This window comes from Camelus ferus, chromosome 5 (genome assembly GCF_009834535.1).
Source record: "Camelus ferus isolate YT-003-E chromosome 5, BCGSAC_Cfer_1.0, whole genome shotgun sequence".
In the NCBI taxonomy this organism is placed as follows: domain Eukaryota; kingdom Metazoa; phylum Chordata; class Mammalia; order Artiodactyla; family Camelidae; genus Camelus; species Camelus ferus.
Window position 1 is genome coordinate 65,447,628 of NC_045700.1, and position 26,255 is coordinate 65,473,882.

A 26,255-nucleotide genomic window follows, 5' to 3' on the forward strand; every position below is an offset into this window, starting at 1 on the left:
CACTTTCCTGGGGGTCTGGTTTCCTGGCACCCACTTCTATTTCACTTCTAGCCACCTGGGTTTTGTTGTTACTGATTTGAGGTTTGTGTTACTGTTGTTTCTCCCTTATAAAAAAGCAGCTGTAATACTGACAGGTGAGGCCCTGTTTTCAAAGGCAATTTCCTTAAAGATGTAAGGTTAGTGCCGCTCTTACTAAAGGTGGAATTGGACTGTCCCCTCGCCTAACCCCTCAGTCTGCCGCCTCACACATAGATGTGTTTAGTCACCAGGAGTGGACAAGGAAGGATTTGGATCAAAATTAACCCATCGAGTGATCAGAGAAACAAATGCCTACCATACCTTTGGTTGGCTAGTGGGACATAGTTCCGCATGCGACCGAGTGCTACATAACAAATTACCCCAAGACTTAGTAACTTAAAACAAGAGTAAACCTTTATTGCCTCCCATGGTTTCTGCGGCTCAGGAATCCAGGAGCAGTTTAGTTGGGCAGTGGGGTGTGGAGTCTGTTAGGAGATTGCCTTGGCTGGGGCTGGACAACCTGCTTCCGAGTTTCCAAGGTGGGCTACCCTGCCGCCTGGCAAGTTGGTGCTGGTTGTTGGTGGGGGCCTCCGCTCCTCCCTACGTGGGCCTTTCCATGAGCTGCTTAAGTGTCCTCATGACATGGGCTGGCCTGGGAGTGATCTGGGAGAATGGAAGCCAGGAGACCTCGGAAGTCAGCATCACTTCTGCCACGTTCTGTTGATTTGAGCCACTAAGCCGGGCCCACCTATATGGGGAGAGTTAGACTCCACGTTCTAAAAGGAGGCATGTTGAGGAGTGTGTAAACATATTTTAAAACCACCATATTTTGTAATAGCATCTAGTTTTTGTATATTGCGTTACTACCTTTTTTATACTCACTTTATTGGCAAGGAAACAGAGACTTAGAAAAATTAGCCAGCATGCCACAGCTCCACAGCTTCTGCTCAGTGACTGAACCAAGACTGAAGCCGAGACTTTCTGACTCCTAGTCCAGTGTTCTTTCCACTGTACCGTGAGCCTATGTATATTAAAAAAAAAAAAAAAAGCAGCCTCTTGGAGAATCTCATACTTGCCATTTTAATGACACAGAGATATAAAGGAGAAAAATATTTCCATAAAACTCCCGGAGAGAAATACATGAAGTCAGGATTCTTGTAGTTATTTCCTATGGACAGCCTGAGAGGCATAAGGAAGCCAGAACTCCCTTATCATATATGATATACTCACATGGAATAGCCTTGGGCCCCAGAAAGCTGTAGGTACTTGTCTCTCAGATTTCTTTCATTGCCTTGGTCAAACTTGGCTTATGTCACCAACAGCCAGCATGAGAGGGGGCCCCAAGAGGCCTTCTGGTTCTGCCTTTCTGCTTGGTTCAATTCAACAAATATGTGTTGAATGCCTTCTGTGTGCCAGACACTGTACTAGGAACAGAGGAGGCAAAGGCAAATAAGTCACTGTCCCTTTTGTCACTGAGCTCACAGTCTAAGAGAGAGGCAGACAGCATTTTTCAAGTCAGTGGAGTTGAACTTGGGGAACTTGGGAAATAGACCTAACCCTGTGTAACAGTGTCTCCCATCCCACATGCCCTTCTTACACTGTGACTTTAACATTCCTCCCATTGAAAAATGGCCCTTTTTTTTTTTTTCTGAATTTGGGTGGGCCTATGACCATGGAAGTGATGCTATGTGGCTTCCAAGGCTAGGTCGTGAAAGGTGATGCAGCTTCAACTTGGTATTCTTTGGGCACGCCCACTCTTGGCAACCAGCCACCATGTTATAAGGAGACCCCACATGGAGAGACCACCTGTAGTCATTCTAGCCAACAGCCATCATCAACTGGCAGACATGTGAGTAAAGTACCTCAAATGACTCCCACCCCTAGCCTTCAAGTCTTTTCAGCAAGGCTGTGATGAGACTCCAGATACCATGGAGAAGACAAGCCATCTCTGTGATGTCCTGCCTAAAATCCTGACCTACAGAATCTGAACATAGTAAAATGACTGTTTACACCACTAGGTTTGGGGGTAATTTGTTATACAGCAGTAGTAACCAGAACACCCAGCAACTTGGCTGTCAAGGAAGGCTTCCTAGTGACTGTGATTCTAAATTAAGCTGTGAGGTTCTATAGACGTGAGCCAGGCAGAGGGGAGGAGGAAGGCGACTTCCAGGCCTTGGGAGCCTCAAACCCTCAGTGACCTAACACAGTGTTTCTGGCATGGAGGCAAGCAGGAGAAAATTTTCATCACTGACTTTGACACTTCTGAAGACTAACTCTCGTGACTGACTTTGACAATCCTGTCTGCAGGCTTCAGGATTTTGAGGGGTTGTCTCAAAACATTCATGAGGTAAGTGTGATGGTGTCACTTTGCTTTCCTCAGAAATGAAAGGGTTGGTGATGTGCCTAGAGCAGCAGAGTGTAGAGTTTATAATCTTTCCATTCCACCTGTGCACCTGGACTGTGAGCCTGGTCCTCTGTCAAACCCCTGACTAGGTGTTCTCCCTATTCATTTATTCAGTCAGCAAATATTTATTAACTACATACTGTGTACATGGAGCCATGCCAGCCTTGACGATGAGAGGGTTCCTTTTCCCAGGAAAGGACAGGTGTTTCTTGATGGGTATGGTCAAACTCCAGTGTTCTTCTGCCTGGGTGCCAGGAATTAGTAGTGGCGACCTATGATTCTGCTTCAAACTAGGGAGATCGGTGGGGTTTTTACCCTTTGATGTCTCATGCCAGCCATTCTACCAGATTCGTGGTTGGTCTTCAGGGAGCCAGAGAGATTTCAAGAAGGCTCTATCTAGTCAAGTGTTGAGGGCTGAGGAGGTTTCTAGCACTTTCAGAGTTCATTCACTTGATGCTCTGGAGATGGAGCCAGGAAGTGTGGCAGTGTCACAGGACAGCATTGGCACGTGTGTCTCAGCTGAAACCACTGGCTACGCTCACGTGATAGTAGCCTGCCACTCCATCTACTTTTGGAACTTGCTGCTTTTCAACAATATCACCCCTGTCTTTCTGAGGAAAAATTCTAATTCTGATGAAGGCAGCTCTTCATAAAACTTTGTTTTTTGTTTGAATTTCTGGCTAAATTCTGATAAACCATCAACATACTTGCTCCTGGAATTTTAAACAAGATCCAATATCGTTTGTGACAGCAGGGGAGGTCTTTATAGCACAATAAATAAATAATTTATAGGGTGCAGCATCAGTCATTCAAAAAGCTATTGAAGCATTAATGAGCATTAGTAGCTTCTGTAACCGGGGAGCAGGTTTCTGTCACTCAGAAATTCAGTCTCTTCCAGAGAGCTAGTCACTCATCTATTTATCCATAAGAAAGCGATCAACGCCTGTAATGTACCAGGCGCTTACTGTGCCAAGTGCTGGGACAGGATGGAAAGCGCACAGTGCCTGCCCTCTGGGAGCACCAGCTTCCCCAGTTTGGTACCGTTACCCCAGCCTGACCAAGCCAGTCCACACTTTAGAGGAGGGAAACATGGCTTTAGAGCAGGGTTTGTTGATTCCAGTTCCTGCAGAGACCAGGCAAGTGGCTCCCGTGCCCAGTGCAGGCTACAGTGAGACTTCAGGTCGTGATGAGAAGCCAGGGAGAGTGTCCCCCTCTGAAGGGGACAGCTGGTACCCAGGAGTCCCAGGGTCGTCATCCCTTCCCATTTTCCAAGAGAAGCCAGAAATCCATATTTTTATGTGAAATTTCTCAATATTTAAACACTCTGCAGGCCAAACAAAACACAGCTACTGGTATTGACCTCTGCTTTATAATAGAGAATGCCTGCTTTTGTTCCATCAAACTAATGAATGCTCAATTATGGAAAGGAATTTGGAGGTTAGTGTTAGATTGTGCTCCTCAAAAGGCTGCAGACCCCATTCCAAACCCTCGAGATGCTAACTCACAGACTTGCACAGGCCAAAAGCTGGGCTCTGAAAGTGGACACACACACGGAAACAGGCCAGCTATTCCAGGTCACTTTGCAAGGTCAGGACAGTAATGCAAACATTAGGAAGGCCGAAAACAAAGGTCAGTTGGCAGCACGGAAGCCCCACATATCCTCAAGCTGTTGGTTAATAAATCATATTCGAAAGGTATCACCAGATCCCCCTCCCTGGGACTGCTTTGTGAGGTGGAAAATTAAATAGAAATCAGAACCAAGATGGCTGTCAGGAGCTTTTAGGAGACTAGCAGCCCAATGTGAGGCCAACATGGGATGAAATTTCTGCCTGGAGCAAAGGTCTCCAAAGGGGTGATGATACCCAACCCTGGGCATCGCAGAGGAGCTGGACGGTGCAGTGGTTATGCACTGGAGCCACAGGAACTGGCTGCCCACATTCAGATGCTCACCCCAGACTCACTTGGTGACCTTGGGCAAGTCACTTCCCTTGGTGCCTCAAGAAGCACTTCATTTCTGAATCGAGGAGAATAATAGTACCTGCCCCAAAAGGTGATTGTGAGGCTTAGAGGAGTTAACATGGAAGATACTTAGAACTCCACTTAACCTGTGGGGCTCAGGAGATAGGAGCTTTACCAGTGGCACAAGTACTGGTGTGGTGTTGCTAGGAGATGTGGACCTTTACAAATGGCTCCCTGTAACTTTCTTCAGCAGCACCAAGACTCTACGTCTGTGGACACTAGACTGCTGTTGTCATGACTGTAGTTGTCACCACAGAAGTACTGTTGGCTCCACCTCAGTTCTGCCTCTCAGATTCTAGAAGGGTGTCCAGACCACAGGGTCCTGCTGTAGCAGTGACTGCACGGTCACCATGTGGAGCCACACCTTGGTAGGAAGAGCTTCCTCCTGCATCCATAGTGGTCCTAAACTGGACCTCCCCAGTGCCCCCTCAGGGGAATGGTATCTGGAAAGCCTCCCACCCCTTCCCCCCTAGTTCGTGAGAGCTCCCTAGGGCTCTGCTCGAGCAAGTTGGGCACTGCCCTCCCAGCCTCTCCACCTTTACTGGTCTTGCTGAGAGGCCTTCAGAACTTCAACCAGGAGATGGATTTGGCTCCCAAAAAAAGGTAGGCACCTTTGACACCTGTCTCTGAAGAATGCATGCCCTTTTGGTGAGTTGTGCACAGATGTCTTTTCAATTTTTACAGAAAGCATTCTGTAAGCTTTATAGAACCATGGAGTACATATTTTTTGTGCTAAAAAAAAATATTGAGTCTGCACTATTTCTGCAGCTATGGAAGGGAGGAGCTTACTAGACGGAAATGTTGGCAGAGACAAAGAGAACCCACGTTCCTTCCCACCTGCAATTACAGTTTCACTAGCTTGTAAAGCACACACAGATTTGCAGCACATTCTTCCCTTGCAGTAGGGGAGAGGCCCTGCTGTGAGTGTAATTGGCTTTCTAGCTTCCTTTAACGCTGAGGTGGAAGGGCCTTTACTCTTAGAATTAACTGATGTTGAATTGTGTTAAAATCCCATACATCTCTCTGAATCCAGGTGTTCCATTAAGTCTTAGTCAGGAGTGAAAACACAGCTTACCTCTGAAAACACCCCCATACCTACCACTTCTCAAAGCTTATAAAAGCCAAAAAAAAATTTTAAATGGATTTTTAACTTAACTTAGTAGGAATTATTCTCAACCCTGTTAATAACCCTTGTGGTTAAAGCTATGTGGCATCTTTAAATGACAGTTTCATGTGGTACATCCAACTTTGGACCACTTTCTTCTCTGGCTTTGGACGATATCTGTTCCCAAGGGGAGAGTTACATGCGTATTGAATAGAAACCACCTCTGTCACTTAACTTCTTGGATCCTGAGTTTCCTCATCTGTGAAGTGACAAAGGTTGAATTAAGCAAGTTTTGCAGCTCTTTCCAGCCCTAGCACCCCAGTGCCATGACTTTATGATCCTTCAGAAGCAATTAAGTTGTAGAAGCCACTACCTAGATCTACATTCTGGGGGTTCCCAGCCACTTGGCAAAAAGCCACCAAGCTCTGGGCACAGCCAGGAACCTGGTAGGCGAGCCAGTTCTCAGCCCCCTCAGCTCTAAGTGACAAATGGCAAGATTTCCATTTGCCAAAGGTCAACTGGTATTTCAACTTTTTGTCATTAAATAGAAGTTTTAAGCATTTTCACAAATACAGTCTGAAGGACAGCTTACAAACACAAATCAAATATACTGATTTTATATATTCCTTAAAGGCAGATCAATTTTCTTTCTAATACCTTAGAATCTAACAGCAGTTCGAATAATGCCTAGCACACAGAAGTTGGCCAATAAAGATGTGTGGAAGATAATAGGCCATTTAGTGGGTTTGCTACTAAGACGGGTGGCGTCGCTCAGGTTATCTGGTCAACCAAGGGTTGGTGTTTGTGCCACTGCAGTTCAGACAATTAAAGGACAGGGCATCCTGAGGGAAGGTGTAGACCTGATGAGAAAAGGAAGTCCAGGGAAGGATATTGTGAATGGATTCTTGGCTGGAGCAGAGGTCAAAGATTGCAGAGAAAGTCTAGGCGATGGCGGGTAGTAAAACTACTGACTGGAGTTTCACCTTTTTCTCTTCCCTCTGCCTGCTGGGGGCAGGAACTGATCATCTGACAGGCAGGCAGAAGGAGCTAGAAGGGCCAGGATTCCCAGCCTGCTGGCTTCCTCCCTGATCAGTCAAGGCACAGTCTCGCTGAAGGCAAGGGGCCTGCTCATTCCACTCTCACTTTATAGCACTTAGTCAAGAGAAGTGAGAGGAACATTCAGGAAACTCAGTACCCAAGGCAACAACCAAAGGATCTGTTATCCTTTACCAAATCACATCATATCTCTGGCACTTAAAATCTTTGTCTGAAAAATGAGATGGTTGTACTAAATAATAATATTAACAATAGCTATTTTCTATTACATGCTCAAGAAGTGCTACTTTTACTATTGAGTGCTCCCTTTAGGCCAAATCCGATTCTAAATCAGTTATCTCATAGATCATCTCATTTAATCCTCACAACAGCCCTCTGAAATAGTACTATTATGATCCACCTTTTGCCAGTGAGGTGAGCTTGCCCATAGTCATCTAGCTCAAGTGGAGGAGCTGGGCTTAAAACTCAAGCTGGCCCATTCTTGCATATACTGTTTGGTTTTTTCAATTTTGTATGGCATTTTTCAGACTTATCAAAACGTAAATGACAAATACTACCAGCTGCCTAATTACTGCTGCAAGGATCCCCTTCTCCAGTGGGCACACACTCCAAACCCCTACACTGTATTGCCTCCTTCCAGCACTAACCATTCTCTATTTCTAGAGGCAGACTGGTAGCGAGATCCCCCTGGCAGCCTGGCCAAGCCGCACCATTGCTGAAGCTCCACCAAGTCCTCCCACTGGGGAGAAGGCAGGAATAACAGGGCAAAGAGGGGACTAGAATGAAGTATATGCACCCATCACTAGCCAGAGGGCCAGCACCACGCATGGCAAGAGTCCAGTGCCCAGGACATTTGGGCACTCGTGATCATGGTGGTCAGGCCCAGCCTTCTGCCCTGCTTCCCCCGAACAGGCCATAGCCCCTAAAAGTTATACAGGCCAGTTTTCACTACTGCCATGGTGGTCAAAATATTTCCCTTCTGTCCAACCCATTGACTTGTCACTGTCAAAAACAGCAAATTTCTACAACAAAGAACTGGATAACCCACAGAATATATTAGCTTATAGTTCAAAAGGGAATGCAGGCTAAATACATATGGATTTGTGATGCTATGATTTTGCCTTCTGCTTTTCAAAAGTTTGGAATTAGCTATGAATGGAGAAAGTGCTATGGCTGGCCTGTGTCAGTGTGTGCCTGTATTTACAGCTGGTCTGATTCCAAAAAGGACTTGTGGTAGAGCCTTTCTCTCTCTCCACTTTCACACACACACACGCGTTTATGTGTGTCTGTGTTCATAACTGTGACTGATTTTAATTTCCCTCCCTTGCCATTGGTTTGAATCATTGGCATATACTATTATTGAAGATGATTCCTTGCTGCTCAGGATCCTGCATGCCTGGAGTTCTGCTAGCATCCCTCCCACCGAATGTGGTTAGGAAACCCAGCTCTTCTAAAATTGCCTATAGCCTAAAGGTTCCCTTCAGCTACTGGAGAGAGAGAGAGCAAAAGTCTCTGATGCAGCTGACATTCTAGGTGTGTATATAATTTACCAAATTGTCGGCCACTCAGCTCTTAGTCAGTGGTCACAAAAGGAATTAGCAACCCTCCCCTGCTACCCCAAAACCCGAAGAAGGAAGGGTGTTACTTGGCTTTGGCATGGGGGCCTGCCGGCACACAGAGTCAGACAGCAGCACAGCGGTACATTTTGGCCACGGAAGACTTTGGGGTGGCAGAAAGGGCCAAAATAGTTGTGGTGTAAGTTGGCCAGGATATTAAGCAGATCTGAGTTTAATTTAACGTAGAGATAACAACTCTTTTCTTGTTTTCCAACTGGCTGCTGCTTTCTCTGTCTCCATGGGACCAAAGATTTCAGCCAGGAGTTAGTTCATAAGGACATTAAAGTCCTTTCGAAGTGAGACATGTGATGGTCTTTACACAAGCTTTCACATTTGGCTGGGCAAGATGGAGTAAGGATAAAAAGGCACGTGGGGATCTGGGGGAAGCTGAAAATGGATCTTGAGGCTTGAATTCCTTCTATGAGTTTGCTTAAGCCACATTGCCTGAGCTTAGAATAGAGAGGCCGGCAGTCTGTCTCCTTGGGATAAGGAAGGATTTGGAACTCAGCGACTGTGAGGTCTTGGCCCCTACTGTGTTTTCTGGTTTGTTTTGTTAGCAGGAGCAAGTTATTCTAGTTTCTTGCTTCTGGGGTTTTCTTCCGCACACTTAGAAGCTGAATCTCCACCCCACTGCCAGCAGTGGGGTGGATGGAATGGGATAATGAAAGGGGTGGAGAGAGAAGTTGATTCAGCTGCTTAGGATGAGGGAGGCAAAGAAACTTCAGACCTGGGAGCTAGCTTCTGAATCCATGGAGGGTGGGGAGGGAAGGGGCACCATGAGGACTGAAGTCATCCCAGTCTAGGAGAGAAACTGGTCTTCAAGATACTGCTGTGGCCAGCTGTGCTCTTAGGAAAGCCAGCTTGACTGTCTGAATTGTGATTTTATCGCCCATGAAATGGTTAAGCTGTAGTAGTTACAGTATTTAGAAAAGTGATCAATGAAGTATAACTAGTCAAATGATTGAGATATACCTAAAAATGGTTAGAATGGTAAGCTTTATCCCATGTATATTATGTCTAATTATCACAATAAAAAAACAAAGAATACTAAGCCTTAAATGATCATGAGCTCCTCAGGGAAGTACTAGTACTCCTCGACTTATTGGCTACATTTTACAGCCTTTCCAGTATTTAAATGCTGGAAACTGTGATGCGGTGAATTAAAAGACGAGACCGTTCTAGGTGGGTAATGTGCTGAAAGAGTCCTCTGAACTGAGAGGAGAGAGATATATTTAGGAGGAAAGACCAGCCCCTCACACCCAGGATCCAGGGGGGCTAGCCCCACGTGGTGTCCTCAGTTCCCTGGCTGAGAGCAGAAAGGGTGCAGTTTTATGATTCTTGCCAAGACTGTTACGCATTTCCCAAAATAAAATGTCACCTTAGTTGCTTACTGCTTAGGCCTGCTCACAAGAGCTTTTTAAGACCATATGTAAATGAGTCGGCCTTCAATGCGAGTCTTTATCTTATGCATCCTGCTACTTAGTAATAACCCTGCTACTAAGAACAGTGCTTGGGCGAGAGGAAGTGCCCCATAAATATCGAGGGAGTGAAAAAATGAATCAGTCAGTGGAAAAGGAAGACAAGGATGAGAATGAACTCAAAAGGGGCTATGCGTTAATCAAGCTCTGTTGTTGCATAGTGAGCGTTTGTGGACTCAAGACCTCATTAACATTTATCTTTAGGCTTTTTTCTTTAGGACTGTTTGGTCCTGAGTTCAAACACCTGACTTCCCAGTAAACCTCTAAATAACCGTGGTCTATTGTGTGGCTACAGCACACCCTCTGAAAGGCAGTTTAGCACAACAGTTGGGGGCATTGCGTAGGGACCCAGAGAGCCTGGGTTTGCATCTTAGCTGCATCCCTTACTCGCTGTGTGACCTTGAACAAGTCACTTAAACTGTTATGCGTCAGTTTCCTTATTTGTAAAATAAGGATAATTAAAGTACCCATCTCACCAGATTGTGAGGTAAACTGAGTTACAAATACATAAAGTACTTAGAAGAATACCTGCCACGTAGTGGATGCTCAATGAATGCTGGTGTTGACAGTCCCCCACCACAGTATTAACAAGGTTCAGCTGATTTATGACACCATAATGAGGCCTTCTCAGGCACCCTGTGACCACAAGCGCTTTCTTTCTGTTTTTATTCTGACTAGCAGTTTCTAGCTCTCCATGAATAGGAAGAACTCCTTAACTGACATTAGAAACTCTGAAATGTTACAAAGAAGATTCCCTCCCTGGACAGTTTGACATTTATTTCACATCCTGTTTCACCTCTACCACCAATCCTTTGTAGTTTTGATGGCCTCATCTTCTCCACCTCTGACATGGATAATAATTTACCTTACATGATTTAAGGAAACTAATAAAATATCTGCTGACATTTTATCAAAGTACTTTAGCAAATTGCTAGGTAAAATAAAGATGTTTTCAAATGGCCCAGCACTAATACTGGCATTAAAAAAAATACATTGAAAATAATAGTTGACTCATTAATAACCATGCTCTTTAAAAGCAGTATTATAAAGCTGAGTGACGACGCCCCAATAGAAGAAGCAAAAAAGACAATATGTAGCCAGCCTGATCTAGAGTGGAAATTCACAGTTTGGTGGGGTGATATTGCTAGTAACACTGCATTTAAAGCTGGCCTTTGCTACTGTCAGGTCTTATAGCATAGTCTTTAGTAGTAAATTACTTGATATGTAAGTGTGCACAAATACACATGCAGATATATATTATACACAGTCCTGTATTTAAGGAAATGGTCTCTTCTCCATAATTTGAAATTTCCCAGTAACTCTGTTTTAATTTAATAACATACATTCTCACTTGATCTTAACTACCTGCTTCCTAGAATGCCCGATAATTCATACTGTTGACATTACCTTGTGACAGGAAGCTGGTTTGGGATTCTTAAAAAATGAATGAAAAATAGAGAGAGAAGCAATTTCCCGCGAATGAGGAAGGGCCAGGGGGCAGCAGGAGCAAGGGGGAAGGCAGCTTGGCCCGGGGTGGTGGGGGGGGACATGGCAAGTGGGGCGAGGAGAGAGAGCTGGCTACTTCAGGACGTGTTATTTTTACTGTGGCTTCTTGCTCCTCCCCTCCCCCACCTCTTCCAGTCTGAGCTTTGAGTACAGTTGAATTTTCACCGCAGAACTTGGCTGGGTCTCCTCAGGGACTTTCTCTTTCCCATCTTTCCATAAATTATAGGTTTGCACATGAGAGCAGAACAGATGATTCCCATTATCTTTTGGGTTGGGTTAGGATTTTTTTTTTTAAACCTCCTGCCCACTCTTAAATGTGTATCCTAGTTCAGGGAGGTAGAGTTTTTGTTAACAGTGGCCCATCCAACAAATTGGTCCCCTCCTCCTCAATAGGATGGTTTTAACCTGGTTTCCTTGACCAGTGTGACTGTGATCATTTTCCTTGGCCTTTAAATACCCTGGGGAAGTCATTGCTCCAGGAGAACAGGGCCTGTTAGAGTTACTCATCCATATCCCCAGCACCTGGAATGATGCCCAGCACACTGCAGACTCCCCATGAAGTATACGAAGATTTTCTCCCTTATTTCAGTGGTAAAGTGACATTTATAGGACACTATTATATTTTCATAAATGACCCATTGAGATCATTGTAAAGTAATCAGACAGATCCAGAAGAGTTCATTTGCCCCAGAAATGGGAAGGGAGTTCACTGCATTGCATCTGAGCTCACTCTACTTTTTGATCTCTGAAAGCACTCAAGCTAAGTCTTCTGAAAGAGAAGGTCCTAGGGAAAAGGTGCAAAGGAAAATGAAAAGATGTGCCCTAATTCCACTTCAGGGTATGAAACATTCTATTGTTTATAGACATAAAGAGATCCAGAGTGAAGGAATTTTTTTTTAATGTCCTTGATGGTATGGGAGGAAGAAGAGAAGTAGGAAAGGATAAATAGCATTTTTAAGAAAGCGTAGTTAACGTTGAATGCCGAATTCACTAGGGAAGTTGGGAGACCTGCCTGAAAGAGCAGAGAAAATGAGGACAATAACATGGTCTCATCAGAAGTCTCACAATGAAGAGGTCTGTGGAGACAAGGGAGGCGAGCTGCAGATGGGGGATCGTAACAGCAAAAAGGAAAAGCTAAGTGTTCACTTGGGGACACTAGAGGAAGGAACGACCAAAGTGGAGCAGAGAGGAAGAGGGGAGGAAAGATGTTACCAAGAAGCATGTTGTGGCCATGGAAAAAACTGCCCTACAGTGAATAGACACAGAGACTAGAGAAGACAGGTATTTTTAAAATCCAGATCCTTCTGAATGAGGCCACCATCATGTAGACCCAATAGAGGGTCTAGAGATGACTGTAAATTTCCAATATGACCTTATCTTGTTGTTTAATAAACTAAATATGTACTTGTCCACTATCTCTTGCCCTAACCTTGACCCAGATCTACTAAATTAATACCCTCTCTTTCTACTTGACTGCCCTGGCAGCACTGTTGTTCCCGCTGTACTAAATATAGATCCAGGGACAAAGGAATGAGACACATGAAAGGCAACAGCTTACGATATGTTAATATATGTCTTTCTTGTTCAAGACCAACTAATCCATCTTAGGAGCCCCCCTAGAACTACTGCTTTTTGATGTTAGCTTACTTATTTGATGATTTGGTGATGAGTAAGTCCTCCTGTACTGTATTTCATAATGCGAATTAAATCATAACATGTGAGGGTTAAATCCACCCACTCTGAGAGTTAAATCCTATGTTAATTCTATTGCTTACTTTAAATAGAGGAGACACTGATTTCATTCATTAAAAGCCTAATGTATCTGGATGGCCTTGTTTACCTCGTAAGTAGTGACTTGTGGTTAAGATCCTGAAAACCTTTCTCTATGGTGTAGATTTTTTGTGTCAAACACGTTGTGTCTTTGTGTACCATGCCTTAAAGACAAAAACGTATCATTCAGACTTGCTCTTGATCTAGAAAATAGGCCATGGAAGGAAACTTAAACTAAATGAACAATAAGTTGCCTTAGATGCATGTGTACTAAGTTATTCATTTTAATTCAAGTTAGCAAAAGAATTGTCATTCTTATTCTCCAACTATATGTTCTTCCCAGAAATGTGTTACTATATTACTATGTGCCTGACATACTACTGAGGCCTAGACCTTTAGGGGTTCCTCAAACTGTGGGACAATAAGAATACCTACTAACATTTTTAAGCTCTTAATATCCATCACTTACCATTCTAAGAGCTTTACCTGTGTCTACTTATTTGATCCTCACAATGATGTGGGTATTATGGTTATCTCCATTTCATAGATGGAAACCTTAAGCAGAGAAGGTAAATAGCTTGCTTAAGGTCACCAGCTCATACATGGAAAAAAGTCTCAGAATTTAAATGCTCTTAATTATTATGCAAGGATACCGCTGATTCCATGGAATGTCTACCAAAACAGTATTAGCTGGTACAACAGATGCTTTTAGGCAGCACATGGTCATGGTATTAAATGACATTTAATTGCATAATGAGAAAGTTAATCTCTTCAATTCTCTCTCTGTCCTTGAAGTTAATTCGAACAGTTTCATTCTGGTGCTGGTGTGACTTGAACCCCTCACACCTGCGTATCTCCCTTTTCAACAGTGTTGGCTGCAGGCTTGTGTTATCCTGATTTCATGGCAAGAGACACTGGCTTTCCATTTATGGTATTCATGTAAGACTTCAATCTTTAAATAAACTTATTTAAGTAAACAAATGACTCAGCTGAAATTAACACAGGTGGAATACAGCTATGAAAATGTTTGTGAAGGTGTTTTCACATGATTGAAGTTTGGGAAACACTTTCCTGATTCTTCTGTTTTAAATTCACCTTAAAGCAGTAGCTTTGGCAAACAGTAAGATCCTTGTTCTCTTATCACCAAGAAATCCCAGTTTCTCTCAGTGGGTTGAGGACTCATCTGGGATGGAGTTTTCATGAGGTTATACAGAAGGGAGGAAAATAAATGTGATGAATTTTTAATAACACCACATATATTCAGTTTAAAATATTTTTCTGAAATCATACTGTCAACTTTCTGGTGTTAAAATCCCCTTCCTTTCTTGTGAAATGACAGTGATAGTATCTGATAAGTTTTATTTTGTTTTTAATGTCCTTCTAGGCAAAATTTAAAACTGGACAATTCTAAAAAATTGTACAGATCCAGAAGACATGAAATTCATATGCCATTGTTCAGTCACTCTCTGTTCGTGGTGTGATTCCTCCCAGTTGCCCAGCAGTCTTGAATACTTCAGGAAGGGTGATATGGAATCATGCCAGTCTTTCTTTCTAAAGTACATTCAAGTGTTTTCTTCAGGGAAATTATTAAAGAGCTCTTGCTTATGGAATTCTCTTATGTCTGTTCTCTAGGTTTATAGTTTTCCTATCAGGACCACAATGCTAATTCTTAATAAAAATAGTTTTTGAAAGATTAAGTATCTGAAATAACCATTATGAGAAACCAATTCATTGGAATACTTACACTTGCTAAGATACATTTATTTCATCTTCACTTCCAAAATGGAGATGTTCAGAGCACAATTAAGAAATACTTTGTCATTGTTTATGTTTTGTTTTTCTTTAATGTTGCTGCTGTTGTTTCTGGGGCTCAGGAAAATAGAGAATTAAAAATCTTGGACAGATTTAAGAAAAATTTAAAAAGTTGTTCTTGGTCTAGAAAGAGGCCACTTGGAAATACAGAAAGATTTGTGAAAGGAAAAGCAAGAGGCCCAAACCCAAAGTCAACGAGACTAGAGTAGGAAGGGTTGACTGTAGGACTAAAACACAAACAAGAAGCAAAGTTCAATGACTCCAGCAAGATTTAAGGTGGTCTGTCAGGATATATCTGAGTTAGCCAGGAAGATCTGGCAAGTTCAAGACCAGCATTGGCCAGCAAACCCAAAGCAACAGAATCACTGCTGTAGTCAATGCTCTTAAGGAAGAGAGTACAAACTAGTCAGAGAGTGCTTAGACCAAGACATTCCCAAGTATCTGGATCACTCTGTAGACTCAATGGATGTTACTGGCTTACATGGAGCTCTTATTTTACTAACTCAAAGATGTCTGAGTAGCCTTATCCCTTACATGGCTTTCCTTGTGCCTTAAAGGATTTTTGTAGGGGGACCTGAAGGTTCTCATCCTCATCTACCCTAGGGCCTCAGTTTCAGCAGCAGATGGTAATGGCTTGTTTCCAGTCTGACTCTAAGCTCCATGTCCATATGGAGTCTCTTATGACCTAGTACAAGGGGACCTGGAACAGGCCTATCATACTAATGTCAGCTTTGTTCTCTTAGGAGTGGCCATGACCCAGAGTGCCTGCAGGAGACACGGCCAGACTGCAATATGTGGATACCCAGGCAGGCTATTAATTTGGCATCCTACCCTATGATACTCTTTAAATATATTTTCAATATGTACTTAAATAGTATTTAAGTAGATAAGGGAAGATAACTGAGTTTCTATTAATAAAAATACATATATATGTATATATATGTGTGTGTGTGTGTGTGTGTGTGTACCCCTTTATGTTGAAATGAGGAATTTATTATATACTCGGACAGTAAGCATTACCTTTTTAGCTTATTTGGAATGGGATTCCCAGTAAGTGTTTCCATAACTCTAAACTGGGTAGTGTTAGTCACTCAGACTCTCTAAGAGTATAAGCAACATACATGGATACAGTTACAAAGTCTTGCTCAAAAATATATAAATTTTTTCTGATTTTCATATCAGAAAAAAATATTTCCAGCTTTTCTACATACCAGATCTTGTCATCAGAGACTAGAGATGGTTTTACTCCATCCTTTCCAATCTGCAGTTTTAAATTTATTTTTCTTGCCTAATTGCCCTGGCTAGAACCTCCAGTACAATGTTGAGTAGATGTGCTGAGTCTGTTCCTGATCTTAAAGGGGAAAACATTTAGTTTTTTTACCATTAAGGATGATCTTAACTGACTTTTTCATAGATAGGTAACTTCCTCGACCTGATACAGGCTTCTTTTCCTAGTTTGTTGAATGTTTTTATCATGGAAAAGTGTTGGGCTTTGTCAAATGCTTTTTTTGAATCCATTAAGATCATCATATGGTTTATTTTTTTTTTCCTTTATTCTATTAATGTGGTAATTTAATGTAATCAAGCTATTACATTGTTTGGTGTTCAGATTTTAAACCAACCTTGCATTCCTGGGAAAATCCCAGTTGGTCATATTATATAAGTCTTTTTATATGTTGCTGGATTCAATTCACTAGTATTTTGTTGAGGATATTTGCATCTTTTTCCAACTTGTCTGTAGTTATTTTCTTTAGGTTTTTTGTTTGCAATTTGTACTGAATCAGTTGAGTTTAATCTTTACTTAATAAAATTAATCTCCTGCACCCATGTTGGTAGATTGCTAATTCAGATGACTGTCCACTGCTTCATTCCAGGACTGTTTTCCTGGCTTAGACTTGCTCTGTACACCTTACACATGCTTACCACTGAAATGCTCATTATTCTAAAGTTTTGTTTTTTTTTTATTGCTATTGTCTTATCCTCAAATGGGGCTAGATTACATTTGGCAGTAATTTAAGGAGTGGCTGTGGAAACTCATCCTCACCGGCACCTCATTTCCAATTTATTTGGTAAGACTGTAGTACACTTTACTAGGTCAGGTCCCAGGACTGGCTGGGGCAGACCTTAATTTAGTACTGATGGTGGGGGCTTAGAAGAATCTCATCATCGGACCCTAGCATTAGGGTTCATAGTCCCTGATGGTTGGAATAGATCTAAGGTCAAAGAAGAGAAGTCTCTGAGATTCATTACATTTTGTATTGTGCCAGCCATTGTTCTGGAAAGCATAGTCACAAAACAATACTCACATCGTAACTTCCCTTTCCAGTTATTTTATTTATTTATTTATTTTGGGGCAGGGAGAAAGAAGGCGGAACACCTAACTGAACACATGGTACCAAAGACTAGCCAGCTGGTGGTGAAGTGGAGCCTTCCAGGTTTCATGTGCATGGTTGCATGTGACTGAGCCTGTTGAGCAGGGATGGCAGATACCAAGACACAGATGTGGATCTGCCTTTAGTCTGAACTAACTACATCAGTGCAAAATGACTTTTGTTATTTGATTAGAGCTGTAGGAATAGCCAACTCTCATTGTGATAACTCAGACCTTTTATAACTGTTTTCAAAGAGAGAGAGAGACAGAGAAAAGAAAATAAGAGAACAACTCTGACCATGGTCTAAAGCCAGGCTTCTGTCACTAAGCAATAAAGAAAAAGTTCAAGTAGCCCTTGCATAAGTGGGAATTTGTGGTTTCTAAAGCTGCCCATTCCCCAAACGACTAAAATATGTTATTGGCATTTGGCACTGTTTGCTATGTTTTGCTCTCCTTAAATTTCTCTTTTAAAGGGTTTGAGTTTAAAGGCAGAACCGAAATGAAAAATGCAGTTTAATCATAGAACTGTGAAAGTCCAGCCCAGAGTTAACCCCAGGATGCCCCATTTTGTTTAGTTAAACCAGAACTGTGAACCAGGCTTATTCTCAGGGGATGCTAGAAAGGCTAAGGGTAGGCAGGAGAGAAGGAAAAGAGAGAGACAGAAGAAAGAAAGCGAGTAGACCAGCCCAGCCCTGGAATGGCTCTGCCATGCATCAAGGGCTTCCCTCCCTCACCTGGGCCAAGTGATTCCATGATGTACACTGGACTGAGTAGGGAAAAGGGAAGGGAAATTGAAGGAGAACCCAGAGCAGAGGGAAGGGTAAGAGGACCCACGGGCGGAACAGACTCCCATACCGCAGGCTGTCATGGGACAGAACACAAAACTTCCAGGGGCCTCTTGGCCCCAATTCACTGTTTAAAAAGTTATGTGTTTTTTTCCAGATTATAAAAAAATACTCATGGCAGAGAGTTTGGGAAGCACAGTTACTGAAGAGAAAATAACCATCCAGGCAGCATGACAGAGAGGTTCAGATCCCAGCCCTTGAAAACCTTTGGGTTTGAGTCCCACTACTCAGTGTCCTCATCTGTAGAAACAGGGGTAGTGGGATCCCTACAACGGTCATGGGAGGCATTAAGTGAGATCACGTACCCGGCCAGTGTTAGCTGCTGTGCCAGCTGTTATTATGCGCCGGCTACCACCATTAACACTTAGACACACATCCAGCAAGTTCTTTTCTATGCATGCGTAGATATAAAACATGGCTTATTCTTTACAGCATATAAACTTTTTTCATTGAAGTGTAGTTGATTTACAATGTTGAGTTAGTTTCTGGTGTACAGCATAGTGATTCAGTTATATACATACATATATATTCTTTTTCATTATAGGTTATTACAAGCTATTGAATATAGTTCCCTGTGCTATTCAGTAGGACCTTGTTGTTTATCTATTTTGTATTATAGCATATAAATTTTTATCTTGCTTTTAACTTAAAAATAGCCAGTGCTTCTGAAGATTGTTAATTCCTATGTAAAACCCCCTTGCTGTAGTTAGTTTAACCTCCTTTTTATTGTACATTTTGGGATTTCCAATTTTGTATTATTATAGCTAATACTATGATATACATCTTTGTGCAAAATCATTTAGTTTCTGACTGTTTAAGATAAATTCAGATGAGCAACTACTAGAGGGTCTGAACTTCTTAAAAGCTCTAGATACAATTTACTACTTCTATACCCGCCACAGCGTAAGCAGATTTTCTCTTTATATCATGGGAACACTAGCCATTATCACTTTAGAGATGCAAATCTTTAGTAATATTAGAGGCAAAAAGAGACTTCTCACCGTTTGACTTTGCATATTTTCTTTTTATTATTTGTGAGGCTAAACATTTTTATGTTTATTGCTACTTCTGGTTTTTTTTTTTTTTTTATGAGTTGTTTGATCACATCTTTTGCCCATTTGGGAGCAGGATATTTTTTCAGTTTATGTGAGTTCCATATATATTAGGCTATCAACACCTTATGTGTGATATTTTCCCTAGTTTTGTTGTTGCCCTTGGGTTTTATATATGATTTTTTTTTTTTTTTTTTTTTTGGTAAACAGAAGTTTAACTCTTAGGTGTTCAGCTCTGTCCATCTTTCCCCTTGTGTGATTTTTTCCCCTTGGCTTTAAAGCCTGAAAAGCCTTTCCTCATGCACAGATCAGATAATAACCATTTGCATTTTCTTGTCTTTTTAAAATAATTTTATACTCTTAATAATCTAATAGATGCCTGGGATTTATTTTACTTCATGACATAAAGTAAGGATATAGTTTGATTTTTCCCCAAATAGTTAAGCAGTCATTTCAGCTCTGTTTTTTAACAATCCATCCTTTCTGTACTGACTTCAGATTCTATATTTATCATAATATCATTACATGTGTGTTCTGGGGTCTGTTTCTGAGTAGTCACTTATTTCCTCAGTAGCAATTCTGATGCCAGCACCAATTATTTGAATTTTATGATAGATTTTGATGCCTGGTAGCATAAATACAGTCTCATACTCTTATTTCACAAAACTGACTTACTTATACCTGCCTTTTTATTCTTCTAGATCAACTTTGGAATCACCTTGTCAACCCAATTTACTTTTTTAAATTATTTTAATAATTGTGCTGATTCTGAGTTGGATTTTTGTACCTTTTCTCAACAATGAGAATTTTTAGCATGGGGCTTGAAATACATATGTAGTTTAAATTTATGGAAGAATAATAAGCTAAGAATCAAGTGACTTATTTTACACTCTCAAACACAAGTATGATTTAGTGATCACAACCAAATGCTGCCGCCACAATTTGTCAGGAGACAGTTGCCGAGAAGCCACTTCCCGTCAAGTTGGGAGACTCGTACAGACAGCACGTTAATACTCACTTTGGAGGTACAGAAGGAGCTGAACATGTACCAAATGTTCAAATGCTCTGGTATTTTTTATTCTGCATAATCAACAAGAATGTTAGCTATTCCAATGATAAAATGCTTCTCAAGATCCATTCAAAAATTGCCCACTACGGCCTTTCTAGCTGCGCACAGAATTCATCCTCCATTGTCCTCATGTTTGAAAAGCTGGCTAGCTCATCCCTCAGGAATTCTGCGTGTCCCAGGAGTGCATGAATCACAGCGCCTAGAGGATCTGCTGCGGTACATACAGCATTCAGCTGGCAGCAGCTTCTCCGTTTGCCTTCAGTGTTCATGCCATTAGACCGTGACCCCATCTGGTCAAAGACTTGCCATATTGTGTGGACAGAGTTGCCATTTACATGTTTGGTTCCAGAACCTGCACTGGAAATATTCCGGAAATACTCAGTTTCGGGTTTTTTTTAAATGCAGAGGTTGAGAGCACTTGGAAAGTCCTAGAATTGAAAGGGAGCAAGAGCCATTCTTCCTAAACTAGTCGTCTGTTTATACGTGTGGAAAGCAGCAGAGCAAGAGGGGGCAAATTGGTGGCCAAAGTCACAAGTGCCTTAGAAACTGGGTGGCACTTGAGCTAGGTATGAGAGCATGTGACTTGAGAGGAATCTCAGCACAGTAGGAAGGATCATACACTGAAATATGACAGCCCGAATTCAGACTCCCGCTTTGATGCACTCTCTGACCATGAAACAAACCCCATCATCTTCCTGTGTCTCAGTTTACTTACATATAAAATGAGTATGGTAATATTTTGGACAGTTGCAGTGAGAATTGGAAATAGACACAGAAGCATCCAGAACTCATACATGATGACAGCAATAAAGAGTAGTTATCAAGATCAAAACTGTTTCAGGGAATGATGAGTAGGTGGGCGTCTGAGAGCAGGAGATGGATGCGTGGCAGATAAAAACCGGAAGCAAGTGTGGGGAGACAGGCTGTACCCAGCTTGTGGGAAGCCCTCGGAGGGCCTGCTAAGGAGTTGAGACCTCGTCCTATAGGGGCTGAAGAGACTTCAGGGAGTTTTCACTAAAGAAATGCCAGCTCTAGAATGGCTTTAGCCTAGTGGTAGCACTTGGGCTCTGGGAGTCCAGATCCCTACTCTACACATCCAAGCTGGGTGAACTTGGGCAAATGACTCAAGCCTTCTAAGCCTCAGTTTTATCACCTATAAGTTGGTGACAATAAAAATACTGACATTTTAGGGCTCTTGTGAATAATAATAATCATCATCATCATCATTATCATCATCATCTATTTAAGGCTTCCTGTGTGCCTGCCAGTGTCCTAAGTGCTTGACTTGTATTATCTTAAAGGAGATCATGAATGAAAAAGCTTAGGATAGTGACTGACATATATTCGACAGTTAATCACCGCTGTGGGAGTGGTGCAAAAGCTGATGTCATCATTTTTATTGTTTGGTCAAATCTGTATTTTAATAAGATCCTTCTGGTGATGAAATAGAGAATGAGTTGGAGCAGCTGAGGCTGGAAGCCAAGAGAACAGGTAGCACATGTTTAAAAGTTTACTGGGAAAAAAAAGTTCATTAAGCTCAAGTTCATTAAGCTGTGTGCACCATACCTCATGTATGTTATACCTCAATTTAAAGAAATACAATCCTTGCTATTTTCAGGGCAAAAGTTGTAGCTCAATATTTTGCTTTTATTTGAGTACTGATGAGGGTGAACTTTTATTGACCATTTGTATTTTTTCCATAATGAGTTATCTGTTCTTTAATAAATACACTCTCTTTGGAAAAAAAATAAAGAAATATAATAAAAGAAATAACCAATGAAACCTCTTCTCCCAGTTCACATCTGCTATTCTACTGCTGCTTGGCATTTCAATCAGCTGAGCTCTCTTCACTTAAAAAAAAGGTGGGGGGTAGTTTTGAGGCACTAAATAAAATCTTTTTTCAATGAACCATGTTCCCAGAGGACAGGAAGTTCAAGGAAAGCGAACCTCTACAACTCATACAAAATTGAGTTGATTGTTACCCGTTTGCTCGAGCTGCCTACCAGCTGTAGTGAATGAATCTAGCGGAGAGTCTCTCTCTTCTTCCAGTCCAGTGCAAAGACGCTGGAACCAAGAAAGGCAAGCCATGGGGGTGGTGTGGAGGAGGATGCTGTGTGCTGGACCAGATCACAGACTGTCTGCCCTTGGCCCTCTGAAAAGTTGACTGTTTGCGGGGCTTCCTACCTTAGGACACTTTTCCATTTAGATTTTACTGAACCTCTAAATGTGTCACAGGTGGACATAGTTTTCAGCATGCTTTCCTCTTTGAACCTAATCTTATCTTTGAATGTCCTCCTGTTGTAAAACCACCATTTTCATTTCTCTCTTAAGGCCAAGTCTAAGACAAGTCAATCAGTGCATTGATTTAATTTTTTTTTTTTTATTTTTGGATTGACACCAAACTAAGGGGTACTTTCCCAGCATAGTGCTCTGGGCGATGTGGAATTACTGTGACCTCTGAATAGATGGGGGAATGGATTTTTAAAATCTGATACCAATTCTGTTTCTCCTCCTGTTGAGTACAAAAACACAACCTAAAACGATTGGAATTTCAGGACCAACCAGGTGATCAAGATCAAATAATGTGCCTCAGGGGATGGAGGGTAAGGTCATTTCTGATAGGGCAGGAAGAGAAAAAGCCCTGGCCCAGCAAAGCTTAGAAAAGGGCATTTGAACTGTTTAAATGAGATTTGTGGAAAATGCAGTATGTATCCTAACCGATTGCTTACTTACCTAACTCCCAGTTAGGTATTTAAAGAGATAAGATTAAATGTCTAGAATTCAGAGATAATTATGTAAACAAAAACCAGTCTTGAATTGCCTGGTATTAGATATAGCTATTGACACTCTGCATGTCTTATAAATCATTCTAATTGAATGGGGCAATGTTACTTTCCAAACCTAAAAAAGCCATAAGTCAGGGAACATTCTGATTAGATGAACACGTCTCCTTGAATGCAAACATTGAGTCTGATGTGGCCATGACAAGTTCACTGATAGGCAATTTTCAAGAACTTTTGTGAAAATAAACATGTTATGGGAATAAGTGAACACACAGGTCATATAAAACCAAAAAAATGAAGGTTCTCTACGTTTTTATAATGCACATACATAAGCAAATTACACATATGTATTTCTAAAACCGTGCTTTGTAGCACTTTTTAAAAATAATTTAAGCATTTATCATAAAAGTGGCAATCTGCATTCATTTAAACATTAAAAACTACAGAATTATATACATGTATATTTTTGAAGGAATGAAGTGGTTTACTACTTACATAACTGAGGTCTCTGGGATGAGCAGATCAGTCTCAAGCTGGTTGAAAATGGCTGGAGCGGGCAGTGAAAGCAGCCTGGCTTGGGGCTTTTATTGTGGTTAGGGGGTGGGCCTGGGTGAGGATTCCCACAGGAAGGCAGGAGATTGGGTGGTTTGAATCTTCTTTATCAGCTTGCCCAGGTGTGGGGCACAAGAAGAGGCAGGTGTAAGGCTTAAAAGCAGTTTGCAGTCAAACTTCAAAAGCGTTTAACTCTTTATTACAAACATCATTCACACAGTCACCAACATGTTCTTCCAAAGTTACCACTCAATTTTTTCCTTAAAAATTTCCTTCCCTCTCCACTCTTACTCCTTTGTCTGAATCTCTGTGGCAGATTTTTTAAATTGAGGTATAATTGACATATAGCATTATATTAGTTTCAGGTATGCAACACAGTGATTCACTATTTGTATCTACTGCAGAATGATCACCAAAGTAAGTCTAGTTAACATCCGCCACCAGGCATAGTTACAAAATTTTTTTTCTTATCATAAGAACTTTTAAGATCCACTCTCTTAGCAACTTTCAGATATGAAATACAGTATCATTAACGAGCCATGATGCTGTAAATTACATCCATGTGACTTATTTACTTTATAAATGGAAGTTCGTACCTTTAACTCCCTTCACCTGCTTTGCCTACCCCCACCTATTGCCTCTGGCAACCACCAATCTGTTCTGTGTATCTGTAAGCTGGTTTGTTTTGTTTTAGATTCCAAATATGAGTGAGATCATACAGTATTTGTTTTTCTCTGTCTGATTTATTTCACATAGCATAATGCTGTCAAGGTCCATCCACATTGTTGCAAGTGGCAAGGTTTCATTCTTTTTTATGGCTGAATAGTATACTATTGTATGTGTGTGCTTATATATATATATATGTGTGTGTGTGTGTGTGTGTGTATATATATATATATGAATATCTACACACTATATATATGTATATTCACACACCCTCCACATCTTTATCAATTCATCCATCAGTGGACACTTAGGCTGCTTCCACATCTTGGCTATTGTAAATAATGCTACAGTGAACATACAGAGTGCATATATCTTTTCAAGTATTTGTTTCCTTTAGGTAAATACTCAGAAGTGGAATTGCTGTATCATATGATAGTTCTATTTTTAATTTTTTGAGGATCCTCCATACCATTTCTTATAATAGCTTCACTAATTTACATTCCCACCAACAGTGCACAGGGTTTCCCTTTTCTCCACATCCTCACCAACACTTGTTATTTCTTGTCTTTTTGATAATAGCCATTCTAACAGGTGTGAATTGGTATCTCATTGTGGTTTTGATTTGCATTTCCCTGATGATTAGAGATGTTGAGTATATTTCATGTAACTGTTAGCCATCTGTATGTCTTCTTTGGAAAAATGTCTCTTCAGATCCTCTGCCTATTTTAAAATCAGAGTGTTATTTTGCTGTTGAATTGTATATGTTCTTTATATATTTTGATATTAAACCCTCATCAGATATATAATTTTCAATTATTTTCTCACATTTAGGGGGTTGCCTTTTCATTTTGTTGATGATTTTATTTGCTGTGCAGAAGCTTTTTAGTTTGACATAGTTATACTTGTTTATTTTTACTTTTGTTGGCTTTACTTTTGGTGTCAGATTTAAAAATTTATTTCCAAGAGCAATGTCAAGGAGCTTACTGCCTATGTTTTCTTCCGGGAGTCTTATGGTTTCAGGTCTTCCATTTAAGTCTTTAATACATTTTGAGTTAATTTTGTATATGGTGTAAGATAGGGGTCCAGTTTCATTCTTTTGCAGGTGGCTGTCCAGTTTTCCCAGCACTGTTTATTGAAGAGGTTTCCCTTTCCCTATTGTATATTCCTGGCTCCTTTGTCATAAATTAATCAACTGTCTTATGCATTGGTTTATTTCTGTTCCATTGATCTGTGTCTATTTTTATGCCAATACCATACTGTTTTGATTTCTTTATTCTGTAATACAGTTTGAAATCAGAGCGTGTGATGGTTGCAGCTTTGTTCTTCCTTCTCAAGATTGCTTTGGCTATTCAGGGTCTTTTCTGGTTTCATACAAATATTTGGATTGTTTGTTCTGTTTCTGTGAAAGATGTCATTAGAGTTTTGATAGAGATTGTTTTGGATAGAATGAACATTTTATTGATTCTTCTAATCCTTGAGTATGAAATATCTCTCCATTTATTTGTATCTTCCATTTCTTTCATTAATGTCTTATAACTTTCAGTGTACAGGTTTTTCACCTCCTTGGTTAAATTTTTCCTAGTATTTTATTCTTTTTGGTGCAGTTGTAGATGGGATTGTTATCTTAATTTCTCTGATAGTAACATAGATAGTTATTTTTAAAGTCTGCCCTTCTCTCCCTCACATCCCACTCTGCAGAGTAGTTTTTGTTAACTGTAGCCAGTCTGTATTCTTCCAGACATTTCTACACACAAATGTGAATATTTTATTTTGTTTTATTTTATTTTATTTTATTTTATTGCAAATGAAATCAAACTACACAACCTTTCTGCATCTTGCTTTTTCCACTTAACAGTGGACTGTGGACATCTGGGGACATGTGCATCTTCACTACACATAAAGGTTTACCTCATTATTTTATCAGCTGTATAGTATAGTTACCTTAATTTTAACCTGTGAAGTTTTTCTCTGTTAGAACAAATACTGCAGTGAACACCCACATACATTTTCCTGTGCACTTGTGTGAATGGGTCTGTAGGGTAAGTTCATTAACATGCAACTACCAGGTCAGAGGATATGCATGCTTTGCTGATATGTATTGCCACTTGCCTTCTGAAAAGGTGAAGCCACTTT

At 40.9% G+C, this 26,255-nt stretch overlaps 1 protein-coding gene across 6 annotated transcripts in view; it reads left to right on the forward strand.

Annotated features, from left to right (window-relative positions):
• The window catches only part of PLEKHM3 (pleckstrin homology domain containing M3), a 164,135-nt gene that overhangs the window by 101,166 nt on the left and 36,714 nt on the right, over positions 1-26,255 (forward strand). Inside the window, exon 7 of one of the 6 annotated variants that reach the window (XM_014557121.2) lies at positions 15,528-16,151. The exons of the other annotated variants lie outside the window; for them this stretch is intronic. Within the exon in view, the coding sequence (XP_014412607.1) occupies positions 15,528-15,539 (12 nt within the window). The 3' untranslated portion in view covers positions 15,540-16,151. Of the gene's footprint in view, positions 1-15,527; positions 16,152-26,255 lie in introns of those variants that run through there. 6 annotated transcript variants of the gene reach the window in all.